This window comes from Petaurus breviceps, unplaced genomic scaffold (assembly GCF_028583685.1).
Source record: "Petaurus breviceps papuanus isolate PSGF00001 unplaced genomic scaffold, PetGlider_PUasm1.0 189, whole genome shotgun sequence".
NCBI lineage: Eukaryota > Metazoa > Chordata > Mammalia > Diprotodontia > Petauridae > Petaurus > Petaurus breviceps.
The window spans coordinates 34,694,201-34,711,319 of NW_027185809.1; the positions used below are offsets into that span (position 1 = coordinate 34,694,201).

At 35.4% G+C, this 17,119-nt stretch overlaps 1 protein-coding gene across 2 annotated transcripts in view; it reads right to left on the bottom strand.

Annotated features, from left to right (window-relative positions):
- SLC35F4 (solute carrier family 35 member F4) overlaps nucleotides 1–17,119 on the bottom strand; it is a 66,266-nt gene that overhangs the window by 20,746 nt on the left and 28,401 nt on the right. For both annotated transcript variants that reach the window (XM_069092274.1, XM_069092272.1), the window contains 2 exons: nucleotides 6,912–7,037; nucleotides 4,188–4,380 (listed from right to left, as the gene is read on the bottom strand). In XM_069092274.1, the coding sequence (XP_068948375.1) occupies nucleotides 4,188–4,380; nucleotides 6,912–7,022 (304 nt within the window). In that variant the 5' untranslated portion in view covers nucleotides 7,023–7,037. The remainder of the gene's footprint in view (nucleotides 1–4,187; nucleotides 4,381–6,911; nucleotides 7,038–17,119) is intronic.

The following is a 17,119-nucleotide window of genomic DNA, read 5'->3' on the forward strand; positions in this document are numbered from 1 at the left end:
TCTCATCATATCCACTCCATCAACCATTTTCTTCCTCTCAATGAGAAACATATCCAGAATGGAATTTCCCTCCTTTGGTTCTTCCAAACTCTGAAGGATGGAATTATTAAAATAAGTCAAGATGTTATTATCTGCCTTACTTTTGATAGAACTTTAGGAGTTTTCTGGAAAATAGAAATCACTCATTATCTCAATATCATACCTCTATGCCAGGCTTGTGATCAAGTACCTGAACTCATCTATTTCCTCTCTCTGTCCAGATGATCTGTATATGCTAGGGAAGGATAGCAAACACTCCAGTGACAAAATTGTTTTTCTTTATTGCTTCATTAATCTTCACCTAAATGGTCTCTACTTTTTTTCCATACTCTGGTTCCTGAATTTACTTAAAAATCAAGCCACTTAAAGTGTCATTCTCAATTTTCTTATCAGTAGATAAGAAATCTTCTCAGAGATTTTGTGAGAATAAAATGAGATAATATATGTAAAGTTCTTTGCAAACCTTAAAGCACTCTATAGAAATTAAAGTTTTGTTTTGCTTTGCTTTGTTTTTTCAGAGAGGACATAGTCCAACAGATTTGGAGATTTTCAAGAATGAAATTCTTAAAATACAAAGGAAAACCAATGATGATGGGGGGTGGGGTAACAGAAATTGCCTGAGGACATTGAATTTTTATTTGGTTTTCATTTTATTTTTAATTTATGTACAGAAGATGGAATCCAGGGGAAAAAATAGAAAATGATTGGGAGTGCTGCACAATTGTTATAAAATAGCATCCATAGTGCAAAAACTCTGAGTGAGTTGAGATTGAAGTAGAAAGCTAAGGTAATATTTCATATATATCTGTGTATATATATATATATATATATGTGTGTGTGTGTGTGTGTGTGTGTGTGTGTATGTGTGTATGTATATATGTGTGTGTGTGTATATATGTATATGTATATATACATACATATATATTTTAGTCAGGAAAAAGGAAGTATCAAAGAAAGGGTAGGACCACTTCTTTGGAGTAGATGAAACAGTAATAACTGACAACAAGGAGAAGGAAGGGCTACCATATTTTCTCTTCTAAGGAGAATAACTTTTATAATGGAAAATGGCATACAAATTGTGGATGCCAAGGGGGTTGATGATAGTAAAACAATGCCTTGCTGCCCTTGATGAATTCAAATCACTTGGCCCAGATGAACTGCAATCTTGGTTAGGGGAAGAATTGGAGGATTTGATAACTGAGCAACTGTCAGTGATATTAGAAAGTTAATTGAAAATGGGAAAAATAACATTTAGAAAAGGAAGAAAAATCAAGAGCTTACTTGACTTTCTCAAGAACAGGTCCTGCCAGATGAATCTTATATTTCTTTTTTTTCCACAGGGTTGAACCCAACTGGTAGATGAGAAAATGCTGTAAGTATAGTTTCCATTGATTTTACCAAAGCTAAAAACATCATCTCATAATATTATGAAAAATATGAAGATATATTAGCTGGAGGACAGTAAAATTAGATGTGTTTGCAATTGGTTGAATATCTGAATTCAAAGAGCAGCTGTTGATGGTTTAATGTCAACTTGGCATAAGGTCTCTAGTGTATTGCTGTAGGGATCTGTACTTGGCTCCATGTTGTTTAATATTTTTTTATCAAGGACTTGAATAAAAGCATAAATAGCATGCTTATCCAATTTGTAGAAGATACACATTCTGAAAGGGATAGCTAAAACATGACCTAACTGAATCGGGATCCCAAAATTATTTCTACAATCCATACTTTTGAGCTGAATCTAATAAGATGAATTTAATAAAGATAAGCTGTAAAGTCTTCCATTGGGTTTTTAAAAATCCATTTTGCAAGTTCAGGATGGGAAAGACATGATCAGAAAGCAATTTGTCTGGGGGAGAGGGGGAGAGAATTTAGCCAGCTAGATAAAAAGTCAGTATTTCAATATGGCAGCATCAAAAGACCAAACTAATTTGACCTTTTTGCTGTATTAATTAAGAAAGACATAGACTCCATGGTCACAAAGGTAGAAGCCCCACCTTCCCCTGTCCTGAGCTGACTTCATCTGGAGTGCAGTGTCTATAGTTATGTATATCACCATTTGGGAAGGATATTAATAAGCCAGAGAGCATTCAGAAGTAGCTTTCCAGTATGATGAAAGACCTTGAATCTATACCAGAAGAGAATTGATTGAAAAAAAATTAAGAGTCCTTGATGTGAAGAAGGCAACCATATACCTTTGAACCACTTGTTCTCCTTTCCTGGCAGGCATTCCACTCTTACCTCCATTTCTTGGAATTTCTGGTTTATTTCCAAGACTCACCTTCTACAAAAAAATCTTTCCTGACCCCCCTCTTCCCACTCCTACTCACACTGTAACTCAGCCAGCTATATTTCTCCTAAGAGTCCTAGGAATAGTGCTGAGGGATTGGGGACCTTTTATCCTATCACTTATGGACCTTTAGTACATCACATCCATCTGATGTGTTCCTCACTGTTTACCAGACAAATTTAATTAGCTTTTAGAAAAAAAGTATTAATGGAGGTAGTGTATTAAGAACAACTGATACAAAATTCCTCCCCTCCCCAAAAGTCTAGATTTGGTTCACTTCAGGCAAACTCAATTTTAAAGAATACATGGGACAAAGGGGTAATTCACAGTCCTTTCCTCTCTTCATAAAGTCATCCTTTTGTATACAGCTTTCTTCTGGACTCTAAAGGTCAGTGCCCTTGTAGATTCTTAAAGCTGCCTTACCAAAGTGTGTCAAGTTTGTCCTTGGCCACTGCTGTTCCTAAGGCATTGCTACCAGCTCTACTGGGAAGTCTACCAGCTTCATTGGGAAGTCCAAATCCTCTGACCTTTCATAGTCCACACGGTAATATTCTGGTCAAGAGATTTTTCTTATCCACGTCCCCAAGTGATTTCCTCTCAAGAGCTTGACCAGGTTGGCCTTGACCAGGTCTCAAACAGGCCTGCTGTTTTAGTCAAGCTCTATAGGATATACCTGATTATCTTCTACCAAGCATCAAACATTGCCTGATTGACTTATTCATTTTTGGTTTATTCCTTTGACTGATCCATTCATTTAATAGAAGTGCCCAGGAATTGTTTATACTTAGTTTACACATCGAATTGATTGATTCTGTAACCCCAAAAGTGCTCTTACCTGATAAGCATATCAGAGTATGTCTTGATGGTTACAATGATTGGGGTTGAGGAATATGAGATATCCCTCTCACACACACATTTATAATTATATATCTAACTGTATAAGCATATAGTTACATAGATATACAACTATGTGGTTTTATAGACATAGATGTATACACATATATACATGTGTAAATATATACTATACATATATATCCATATAGATATAGAACTATATAGTTGGGTATAACTATAAATAGATTGAGATACAGTTTTCCCTACATAACCTTATATAAAACTAGATATGTATGTGTATATATGTATGTATATGCATATACATATGAATACACACACATATATGTATATATAATATATTCCCTATTTTAATGTAAGTTCTTTGAGGGCGTAGACTGTCTTACTTTTGTCTTTGGACAAAGCAAATGCATAAAATATGCATGTTGACTGATTTACTGATTAGTGTGACTCAGTCTAAGGGAATGAGTGAACACAAAGCTGAGTGAATTGCCCACAGAGAATTAGGGCAATCTAGTCCAGGTGGGGAGAATTAGGGCAATATGGGGATGGATGACAGAAAGATTAAGTATTTTGGCCATGATCACACAGCAAATAAGTGTGACAGGTGAGATTTGAACCCAGGTTTCTCTTACCTCCGAGTTCCAGCATTTTCTCTACTATACATGTTGCCTTTAAGAAAGTCAAAATTAAACCTGGATAGTTTATTAAATTATTCCTTGTACTTCTTTTCCAAGGAAGGCTTAGATATATCATTTACTTCTCAGTTCTCAGATTTTCCATTCTGAACATTGGAGCTAGCAAAACCTCTCTCCACAACCTCTCTTTGTAAATCCTGTGAAATAACTAGATGAAAAGTTTTCTTAAAACTCCATGGTTTTAGCATGGTAGCATTTAAATAACTGAGCAGATTTAAATAATCATATTAACTTTTTTAAGTGATACTTTTTCAAGGTTGATCACTGAGATACATTAAGTGATGCTGAAAACCTTCCCTACTTACCAAGCCATAGCCCTGCTATTCCACAGAGGCAGCCCCAGGGTAGAGCTGAGAAAGATGACCAGTGTTCCACTTTGGTAAAATATAGGACGATGGGTGTGAAGGAGATGAAGATTAAATTAAAGAAACCTAAGGTGGAAAAAAAGTGGGCCGCTTCACCAAAGTTGGCACTTCCAAGAAACATCTTAAATAAAACCTAGAATGAGAGAAAGCATTGCTCAGTAATCAAGTTCACTGTAGTGAAAGTGCTTGCTGGATTACCATGTTTCCCCGATAATAAGACACTGTCTTATTGGTTTTTTTTGGGCAGAAAAACACCAGAGGGCTTATTTTCGGGGGAGGGCTTATTTTAGAGGAATCTTACACAGTAAGGGGAGGAGTTATTTTTGGGATAGGTCTTATTTTCGGGGAAACACGGTAGGAATCTAACTTATACCAACCTATGGATTCAAATTTCCCAGTTACTGTATGCAAGTCTTTTTTTTTTTCTTTTTAGATTGTAAACTTCTTGAGGACAGGATCTAGCTTCATCTTTCTAGTACCAGACATAAGTTCTTGCACATCATAGGTGCCAATGAAATAATATTGATAAAGTATTTAGTACAGTGCCTGGTCCCTTCCCTTCCTTTTAATCAATGTTTGATTAGTTAAATTTCTAAGGCTGATTTAAAATGAAATGTAAAATGTGGCAAATTATTCATGTAAGGGAGAACATGTTATAGAATATACTGCTTCCATTTTCTATTTGGACAGCAAGGCTATTCATTACTATTGTGAATTCACCCAAAAAGTGATTGATATATTGGGTGATCAATAAAATTACACACCAACTCTCAAGTTTATCTTCAATTATAGCTTGAGAGGTCACTGACTCTTCCCTGGAAGCACATGACATTCACTTCATCCTTGTTTAGACATATATTGAAAACGATATTTTACACGGGGACCTTGTCATTATGTTGTCAAAAGAGATAATACTGATGCCTTGGACATATGTGGTATTCATCTTCTAGAGAGTTCAAGCTGCCTTTACACATATTGTTTTTATCTTCAGAACTAGATTTTTTTCTGTGTAATATTAGTCCAGTAAGATAGAGAAGGGTCACCAAGGTCAACCATCTCTTCATTTCCCCCACTCCCTTAGCTGGAATCCTTTAGACTTCTCTACCACCTTCCACCTCCTCTACCCACCCTCACTTTCAGCTTCCTTTTGTGTACTATCTCCCATTAGTCTCTGAGTTCCTTAAGAATAGAGACTGTTTTTATTTTTCAACTTTGTATCCCCAGTGCTTAGCATAGTATCTGTCAAATAGCGGGTAGTTAATAAATGTTTATTGACTGACTGACTAATTAAGTAAACTGCCTAAAGTTTTAGATAAAAATTTAGGGAGATATTTATCTTATACCCAGTGATTCTACTTCCTTGATTTCTCTACTTTTTATATTAATCCTGTAATAATTATCAGGGATGTTCCTGATCTTTTTTTTTTAACTTCAATTAGAGGGGATAGTATGATTTTCTATATTAAAACATATGCTATTACAATTTTTGTTCATTTTGGGATGAACCTGCAATTTCATCAGGGTAGTGAATGAAACTTAGAGTCTTAGAGCTGCCTGAATGCAATGAGAGAGAAAATGACTTTCTCATGATCACGGATGGATATCAGAAGCAGGAACCCAGTCTTTACTGATTCCAAGGTTGGCCCTATATCCACTATGGCATGTCTCTCATAGTACTACTGGTATAATTATAATTATTATTAATGGTAATAATAATAATTTACCTAGCTTTTAAAAGTTTTCAAAGAATTTTACATATATTTTCTCACTTGATAAGAACAACCTTGCAAAGTAGGTGCCCCATTTTACAAAAGAGGAAAATTGAGGCTGAGACTTGCCCAGGGCTACACAGATAGTAAGTGTGTGAAGAAGGATTAGAATTTAGATCTACAGGCCTATAGTTAACATTAATTCCACAAGCTGACTATTAGGTTCACAAAACATTTCACATACTATTGTTACACCAGCAAGATAATATGTTTTGTCTAGTGAGCCATTCCTTGGTTGATGAACATTCCCTTCGTTTCCACATTACAGTAATTTTAATCATCGCACACCTTACTGTGAGTGAATAAAGTCATAAGACTCACATAAATCTCTAGGCACTAATCTATTTCATTTATAAACACAGCCCTTTGTAATTTAACTAAAAGATCATCAAGATTGGAAGTTTGAAGATAAAAGTGCCAAAAACTACCTTAACATTTCCTGTTATAAACACAAAATGACAGAAAATGCAATCTCACCTATTTGTATCATAGTGGATAGAAACCTGGTCCCAGAGTCAGGAAGTCTTAGGCCTTTTGTCATTCTTCCCATTAGTCCTGCTTCAAACATACTGTCTGTGTGAATCTGGGGAGGTCACCTGACCTCTTAGTACTCTAGGCAACTCTCTAAAAAGTATAAGTAACAGAGAATGTGCCAACCTATATTGGCAGAAGAAGTCTTCTCCTCCAGAAGATTACTATGCCAATGAAATAATATACCCAGGATCAAAAGAGGTAATATTTATAAAAATAACTTAGCACAATGCCTGCCATATAGTAGGTACTATATAAATCCTTATTCTTTTCTGCCTTCCTTATACCTATATTTTCCCATCTGCGATTTTCTTTGTACTTTTCAATTTATTTTTACTTTAACAAATGAAGTTCCATCGCGTACCTTATACAAAGCAGAAGTAGATGCAGATCCAACAGCAAATGCCACTCCTATGATTGAATCAGCATGAAAATTATCTGCATATGCCATCATCACGATGCCCGTGATTGCCATTATTGCAGCAACTATCTGCCAAATGGAAGATAAAAACAGGAAAGTTGGGTACCATTTTGCTTCTCAGCGAGATTATCAAAACTCAGTTATCTCTTGGGATTATATGAACGTTATCAAATATCCCCTAAGTAACTCTTCCAAACTCTCATATAGCAAGGGATGCTGAAGATCAAAGGAAGAGCCCATAATAACATGACTATAAGTATGTTCATGAAAATTCCAGGAACCAGTGATTTAATTGGGCTTCTTTCTCATCAGGTGAGTAGGCCTTCATTTTATTCTTTTACCAAGTTTATCGTAGGTTAACATCAAGGGTGTGCTGGGGCCAGCTCTAAATGGCTTGTGGGAGTCCACCGTTAAATTTTCAGTTACATCTCAGAAATCACAATGCTATAAATCAGGACTTGAGTTATTGTTTTCTCTATTCTCTAGACTTAAGAAAGTCTTCAGAATGCAGACTAAACTTAAAAGTGCATTTATTTTTATGTATTTTTTACATATTGCATTTTACATATTAAAATTTAGCAGTATACAATTTCTCTCTAGACATGTAGTTTAAAGAGATGTAGTGGAAAGGAATTAAGTCATCACTAGACTGAAGGCCTAGAGACTTAAGGTTAATAAGGCTAATAATTATTATTATAATAACTATAATTTACATAGTATCTTAAAGTATGCAGAATATTTTACATACATTATCCCATTTAAACCTCATAACACCCCTGGTTAGCATCCACTTTTAGAGAAAAATGATTTCAAGAACAAATTACCTCCAGACCATCTTCATCCATAGTAAATCATTTGTCCTCAATGAACTAAACATTGTAGTAAATCTATTGATACTCTTTCATCTTAGACCAAATTATGCTTCTGGGCATACCAACCCAGAAAGACTTAAAACAATTAATTTCCCAAACTAATTTTGGCAAAGCACTGGTGCATTCTGAGAAAGTTTCTATGCTAATTGATGGAGGGTTTTTCTACTTGAGTTCTGATTATTGCCTTATTAATCATCTATTCCTGTGAATAATATTGCCATAAATGTAAGCCCCATATTCCCTACTGGATATTACTGAGAAATTATTATAATAGATACAGTCCTATATCTATATATCTATAGACTCTCATGAGGCTGATGCAGAAGAAAACATCTTTGTTAAAGACCACAAAGATCGAGCATATGTTTGGTCTTCCTGCAGACTCATGCTAAGCCTCCCATATGAAGAATGGGGCAAACACTTGGGGAAAAGCACAGAATAAGAGACAACTTGTCAAAAATGAAAAACTGTCTTCATCAAATATTATCTGAAGAATTCTTTGATATGAGGCATTTCTCACTCTAAGAGAATGTCATGTGCCCTTAATCCACCAGGCTTGTGTTCTATACTAGAGTTCAAACTATAGGGAATAGAATTTAATGCATACACTATGAGGTGTCAAAGAAAATTTCCAAAAACAAAAGGAATAGGCTCATAAATAAAGATGGTTAGGGGTTACCTAGAAGTAGTAAATATGGAAAACTTGAAAGAATTATTTTCTCCTTTGATTTGGGGATTTTTAGCTCAAATAGGAATTTTAATAAATAATCAGAGACAACTATTTTCAAGACCAGATGGAGAGGCATCAAACATTGCCCCTCTTGTGGATTAGTACCACCTTGAAAACGTGACAAACTACCTAAACAGCTGTGTACACATTTATTTTGTTGAATTCCTTTAGCAGATGGTGAAGTCAGAGAAAAAAAATTTTTAAATCAACATCCTTTTCTCCTGATCCCTCACACTCATATTTATTTTGATCAAATGGATGAATGATTAGTTATGAAGTGGATTTAATTAATCATGGCATTGATTCTTTATGATTTTTAAAAACACAACCTTGATATTTCATACCAAGATCCTTAAAGTGTTTCAATAACTACTTTCCAGGTTCCATGGGCAACAAGGGCAAATGGGCTACAGAACCATGTAAAGTGAGAAATATATTTTATACATAATGACTATTCACTATAACATGACATGTAATTTTTATTTGGGGATTTATTATTCATTGGTTAATATTAATATGCATATGATAATTCTATTTTGAGTATTCTAATGACATGAATTGAAAATTAGTGAAATCCTATCAGTTTTATGGCAATTTGAAAAGGAAACTATGATGATCTCCTTGAAGATTCTCATTACAACCACAGTTCATGTGCCCATGAAAACATGAGATTGAGCTATTCAAGTTGACACATCAATTATATCAAGTGTCTTGATTGCCTTAGTGGACAATAGTATTTTTACTTCAGGGAGCATGAGAGTGCTATAAACTGAATTAAAAAAAAGACATTGTGAGAAAAAGTTCTTTTCTTAAATTCATGTGCAGTGATTTATAGGCGATACAGAGTCATATAGGAAGGAGACAAATTGACTCATTTATCATATTTTCATTCAATTTATAGAAGTATCTGGGTGTTCTGTTTCGACATGATCAGATTCTGATCTGAAGTAATTTCCAATGAATTCTCTTGCAAACCAGATTGCAAGAGGACCATAGCTAATTTGGATAATTTGAGAAAAATATGGGATATAAATTTTTAATGATCTCAATCAGTAATTCAAACTACCCAAAATGCATTAACTAATTGCATAGCATAGGTTTGCTTTATCAATGAAGACTGTAAAACACACAATTAAAATTCCCAGACAGTGACTTCAGTATGGGATTTAGATTTCATGAATTTTTAAATTATTTATCCCAAAGGAAGGTAAATTGGTTCTGATTGGGGATGACAGGAAAACATAGGACTATCTCTTTCAGGTTCAAACCATTTAGATTTTACATATATATGAGACTCAACTTGAATGTTATGGACAAAATCTAAATAGCATTAATAGAAATGATAATGACACTTATCTCTGTAGTATTTTAATAAATATATGAAATATATACATGTAACAAATTTATGTGATATATAAATATAATATAAATGCATAACTGAATTAATCCTGGGAAGGGAAGTATTGTGATCATCTTCATTTTAAAGATAAAGAAACTGAGGCAGACAAGTTAAATGACTTATTCAGAATCATACAACTAGTAAGTGTCTGAGACTGAATTTGAATTCAGATCTTCTTAACTCCATGTCCAGTGCTGTACTCTCTAGGGTTTTCATAAATTAATGCACATTTTCTGGAGCATCTCTAAAAATTCAATTGCTCGGGTTTTCATTTAAGTCAGTCACTTCTAACTTGTATACAATCATGGAGATAAAACCAATAAAACAAGAAGAAAAGATAAACAAGAGGGAAAGACCCTCAAAAGGGCCTGTATATAAATAAATAAATATATATGAATCCTCAATAAAAATGATATGCCTGTATTATGATCACAAAATTATCTATTGCATTTTTTAGCCTTTCAAAACATATTGGGGCTATCATGTCAACATAGCCACAATATTCTCCAATTGAAACAATAGTGTCCAGAGGGAAAAGATTCATCTTATTCTACCAACAGTATAATTCTATAGCATTTTTTCTTGTGTCATCGTTACTGCCTTCCCCTAGCTTTCATCCTTGGAATAGATCCTAGAATTCCACCCTCATTGTGTGGTGACCTCAGAATAATAATAAAATCAGCATCACCATCAATATTGCTTTTTTTTTGAAAAAGCAATCTTATCTTTGAAACAGCATTTTCAGGTGGGCTGTCCCTAATTTTCTTTGATGGACTGGTGTCCTTCCTTCACACTATACCCCAAGAGAAAACTGGAGTAGAATCTTAAAAGATATGAATGAACGACCATGTCAACCTTTTGCCCTGTCATTAATGTAACTTCTTGAAGTCTGATGGGACTGCAAAATGAAAGGAAAGAAATGCTCTTCTTTTTACTTTCTTGTGGAGGCAAAGATTAAACAAGAGCAATGGAAAGCAGAGAAAGCATTAAGGACCACAAATGTACAGTTTCTATTAAAAAAAAGATAGCAAGGATTAAAAAGTGTTTGTTGCCTTGTTCTCTCTGTGAAAGTCTTTTCAAATATCCAGTTATACAGGATCATTAAACTTCACTAGTTGTTAGAGATAAGAGTCCATGGAAGTCATGAAAGACTATAGATCTACAAAAGTCTAAAGAAAGAGATGGGCGTATAAGAAATGAAAGAAGTAGGGCCATTATCATAAGGGGTTTAGACAGAATGCCAACTCTGAGCTACAGACAAGGAAAATCATGTTGCTTCTCCCCTTGGTGTTCATGTAGGTGAAATCAAATTAAATGGACTTCTCAGGTAGATTTGGAAAAGATTTAATGAAAGACTGATGTAGAGAGAGGAAAGGTATATAACTACCTACTTTACCTCAGTAATTGTGTTTGTCATTCATTTTCGAAGAGGACCTTGACATCAGGGAAATGATGACATGACTTGCAGTTAACTTTGATTTGAGGAAGGGAGGGCTGTGCAAGATCACCAGCATTGCTTTCTCCTTCAGAGTCATCTGTGTCTAATGACCACATATTCATCAGGATGACTGGAAATGATCCAGGATTCAATGGGAGACCCTGGCCCTTTTAGGCTAAGGCCTTTTAGCATACTCAGAGGGAGGTAATGCCCATTCAGTGAATAGGAATTAATTAATTATTTAATTTAATTAACATAATTAAATCTTAACTCATTAAGAAGTTAATCTAGGGATGGTTCCTTAAATTAGAAAAAAGAAATCAAGCCGGGAGGGGAAGAACCTCAGGGTTGCTGTTCCAAAGAGAAACAGTTAACCATTGACATTAACTCTAAGCCAGCAGGGTTCAAAATATAGCCATTAAGTAGAGCTTGGGCAGGGACCTATCGTGGTCCAATCCATGAATTTCAGAGTGAACTGGGTTTAAGCTTTTGTGAAAGAAGAGAGAGACAGAGAGAGACAGAGACAGAGAGACAGAGAGACAGAGAGAGAGAGAGAGAGAGAGAGAGAGAGACAGACAGACAGACAGACAGACAGACAGAGGGAGAGAGAGACAGAGAGACAGAGAGACAGAGAGAGAGAGACAGACAGACAGACAGAGGGAGAGAGACAGACAGACAGACAGACAGACAGACAGAGGGAGAGAGAGACAGAGAGAGAGACAGAGAGACAGAGAGAGAGAGAGAGAGAGACAGACAGACAGACAGAGGGAGAGAGAGAGAGAGACAGAGAGACAGACAGACAGACAGAGGGAGAGAGAGAGAGACAGACAGACAGAGGGAAAGAGAGACAGACAGACAGACAGACAGAGGGAGAGAGAGACAGAGAGAGAGAGAAAGGAAGAAAGAAATCTAGCCAGTAAACCCCAAGTTGGGAGGAATAAGTAGGCTGATTATATTATATGGAATTCAGATTTTTTTTTTATATATAATGTTAGGGATTTTTTTCTCCTCCACTGGAAGCTTTCCTAAAGCACTTTCTGGCACTACCTGAATAGGGTCCCCAAAGAGTATAGAGCAATTGCCTTAATTTACCATATCTAGGAAGAATCCTAGAAAATATCAAACTCTGTCCCACGCATACTATTCATTGCTTGATTGTTTCAATCCCTGGAATACCACAAAGTCTCCTCAGTGAAATCTGTAAGTATTCAATTTAAGCATACTTGCTGGAAAACTAAGTAGGTGAAAAATGTATATTTTCTAATTATGATATGCAACTGGGGAGGCAGCCCACTGAGTCCATCAATATACTTGAACAGGGATAACTGTTGATAGTGAGTTGTGCTCAGGGTTGGGTGGGAGTAAGAAAATAGCTATTATGTGGTATATTGAATAGAGCACTGGACCTAGATTAAAGAACTAAATTTAAATCTGGCCTCAGACATTTACTAGCTATGTGACCCTGGGCAAGTCACCTGCCTTAGTTTCTTCATCTATAAAATGGAGAGGAAAATAGCCCCTATCTCACAGAGTCATTGCAAGGATAAAATGGAATAACATTTGTAAACAATTTGCAAACCTTTAAGTGCTATGTAAATGCTAGCTATTATTACTGTCTTGGAAGCAGCACTGAGTTTTCAATTATTCTAAAGGCCTTGATGCTACCTCGGGAGTGTAGTGTGGCTGTTTCTGGGGATAGAAGCATGAGTAAGGTTCTGCTACTTTTTAGCTTCTTCACAATTTTTTTCTCCCTTCAGGGACTTCTTCCTGAAGCGAATCTGGAACAGCTAGTCTTTTCTCTTAAGGCTGGAAGCCAAAAGACCAAGATCTTATTTCTTTCAAGCTCTCTTTACCTCTGACTCTTAAAAATGCCAACAGGCACTTGGAACACTGAGTAGTCAATCTCCACCAGTAAGGAAGGCATTATGCTAATGATCTTTGAGTCATGAGTTATATACCCAAAAAACCATCTTATAAATACTGCTATTATCTTAGTCGTAAACTATGAATTCAAAACATGTAACACAAAGATCTTAGAAAGATGAAAATGATAGGCCATTATGAAGGCATGTGATGTATGTAGGCAGATTTCGGCATATTATCCATGATGACAGGTATACAAGAAGTTACAAAAATGACATCATCAAAGATATGTATGAATAGAAAAAGTTGTGCCAGTTGTGTAGTGAGGATTAGAGATGATAGTTGTGATAGTTCCATTTTAAATGACACCCTCAAGATAGATAGATACAAAAGAAATTTTAAAGTTCTTCAACATGTTGTTGGTCTTCTTTGAAGTATCAAAAAAGGATGTGGACATGAATCAGGTGGGGATGGGAAGGTGTGGCAGGATCTAATCTGCAAAGGTAATAGTAGTGATGGGGTACAGGCTCTGGAAACCACCTTGAACTCTCCTTGAATCTTCCCACTTAATCTGGTGTTCGCTTGAGACTATAATCCCCTCAACTGGCCTTTCATTATCATTATGCCCAATTTTCTGTTACCCTATCTAAATGCATTCTCTTGATTCCTGGCCTCCAATCTCTAATCACCTCGGCCTCCTGGGCACTCCCATCAAGAGCCTCCCAGAACCTTCCTCCAATTACCACAGACTACTTGACCGACCCTAGATCCCTCCCACAGTCTTTCTGTATATAAGATCCATCTTGCTTCCATGAAAGTACTCAGATTCAATCTGACCCACTTATGATACAAATGCTCAGATTCCTTAAGAGTCCAGCCAGTATAACGGATTTTTAATAAACCTTGTCTTTCTTTGGCTTAAAGAAGGCATGGGTTGAATTAATTCAGGTAGGACCCACATGTTGCTATTTCACAGTCCCAGCACCCCCAAATCTCATCAGTGGCACCCACATTAATGATATCACATGTCTAGCCAACTATCCAAGTAAAAATGAACAAGAAAAGAGAAAATGATTCCAAGTCTCCAGTTGAAATTTAACAATAAATAGCTCAAGTAAATGAAAATGCTTTTTTTTTTTTTCCAAGAGGATTCTCTTTGCCATCACTCTGGAAAACTATGTATTAGTCCATTGAGAGAAAGGAAAATCATGAAAATATAGGTTAAGCTGAAATACTCAAGGAAGTCTCTGAGTTCCTCCATACTTCACCTAGAGCCAATAACAAATAATTGCATTTTTTACAATGATCATTGAATGCTTAGGGGCCTGGAAAATGTGTTCATGTTGAAGTGGAAAAATGCATATTTATATACTAACATTCTTCAAGATAGTTGGTTTTTGTTGAATTATTAGATGCAGTAAGTGTACAGTAGGTAGAAGACTGGACCTGGAGTCAGGAGGATTTGGGTTTGATTTTGGCCTCAGATACTTACTCAACTTCTGTCTCATTTTCATAATTTATAAAATGTGGATGATAATAATAGTACCTCCCAGAGTTATTGTGAGGATCAAATGAGATAATATTTGTAAAGTCCCTTGAAAACCTTAAAACATATAAATGCTAGCTATCACTACTACTAGTACTACTACTACCACCACCACCACCACCACCACCACCACCACCACCACTACTACTACTACTACTACTACTACTACTACTACTACTACCATCACTACCACTACTACTACTGCTGCTGCTACTACTACTATTAGTTACATATATTTATTTCCTCATGGGGAAGAAGGAGTTGTTTTAGATGCCAGAGAAAAATTTTTCTCAGTAGTAAAGGACTTAGGAAGAGGTACTAGATGTGCAAGAAAGGTTTTGATTTTTACATATTAGACTCAGTTTCCAACAAAGTGAAAATAGCAACACAATGTGAGACAGAAGTCCATTCATCTCAAAGATCAATATTTTATTAAGCTGTAATCTCTGGATACCATGAATTTGAAAAATTTCAGTTAAACTAATTGTACATTTGGCACATAGTAAGTTCTTAAGAAATGTTTGTCAAATTTGAATTTCCATGAAGCTTGCTAATTTTCATGGAACTTTCTAAATTAGCTACAATTACTATTTAAAAACACTCTTTGACCAATGAATATGGTAAATGTGACTTACTTTTGACAAAAGAAAACTAAATGTGTCACACATTTTTCTCTGAGTTATTGAGTTTATATTTGTGTCAAGTATATAAATGTATAGTTTGTGTCAAACTAATCACTATACATCTTAGGATTTCTTGTGAGCATTGATTTCTGGCAAACTGCATTACTATATGAAATTCATTCTTACCACTACTATCATAGCAGACACTCCCAGTTCTGCCCATGAGTCTGTTCTGGCATTAAAAATATGCATGTTGGCCTGACCATCTTACTTGACCCCTTTGGAATGAAGCAAATGAGGATAATGGCTAGCCATCTGTTTCTCAACAGCTGGAGCTGTAGTATAAACCAAAAATACACTAGTCAAATGTCTGAAGGCAAATCCAACAGCTGGAAGAATGCAGTCTAACTGGATGGATTCTAGGAGAACTCTGCTTTGAAATTATTTATAGATGCAGGAGACAAGTAATAGATGTATTTATGTTGTTGGTACTGTATTTCTCCTTTAATTTCTCAAATGACCTAATTATACGTGTTCTCATGAGGTCTCCAGAGGAAGAGAATTGCTGATACTGTCAAAAGACAAAATGCTGAACATGTTTTGAAACTTCTCATATACCATGGCCTCATTATGAGCATCATTAAAATTCCACTTTGACATTTTTCTGGAATATGACACTATTTAATATTCACAATAAGAAACAAAGCAATTTCTGATGGCTAAAGAGGGAAATATATGACTTCTATCAGTAGGTCAGTCATTGATATTCAATAGATTGCTATCTAAAAGCCAAGTCCTACAGAGGTTAAATGACTTGGCCAAAATCACACAAACTGGAATGTAGCAAAATCAAGGTTTATACCCATAGCCCCTGACTTCATTCATTACTGTATACCATACTGCTTAAATGTGTGTGTGCAATTATTTTCGTCTGGAGTATCTTAAATAAACATGATTTTCTTTTAATGAAAAGCTTTTCATCATGCCTATGATTGAAAAAAAAAACTCCATAATAGCACAGTTATTTGGTCATGGGGAAATCTAATGGTTTATATTCTGGAGTGGAAATCATCCTTTAGTTCATGCTGGGAACACCCACAAAGCTTCTTATTCCTCTACTACTCCCGTTCCATTTTCTTTGGTAAAGAAGCAAAAATTCTATTATGTCTACATGGGACTAACTTGCCACTGGTCAAGATTCATTGTTGATAGGGGCATCCAGAATCTCTTTTATAACTGAGTGCACAAATGACTACAATCTGGTTCCATTTGGATCTTAATTCTAAGATTAGCTCCTAGAAAATCTCTTACTATGATTTTTTTCCCTACTGGCTATTATTAATTGATTCACAATTCTCTGTAATTAACACTTTTCCACAAAGAAAATTTCCTGCTTAGTTAGTATTATCTGTAAAGACTAATCAAGATTTCTAACCTGAAAAAGAGAATATTTAAAGTGGAAGTGATTATAGGAATATATATGTAGAGATGGAAGGGACTTCCAAGTTCATCTAGCCCAACCCTCCCTCTCCCATTTTACTTATTTGAGAAAACTGAGGTCTAAAGAGGATAAATGACTTGGCCAAGATCAGTCAATAAGTTACGATTCAATTGCAGATACTAAATTTCAAATAGAAGACCTTTTCTACAGCTTCCTAATAGCTGTTTTTTTAAATATTT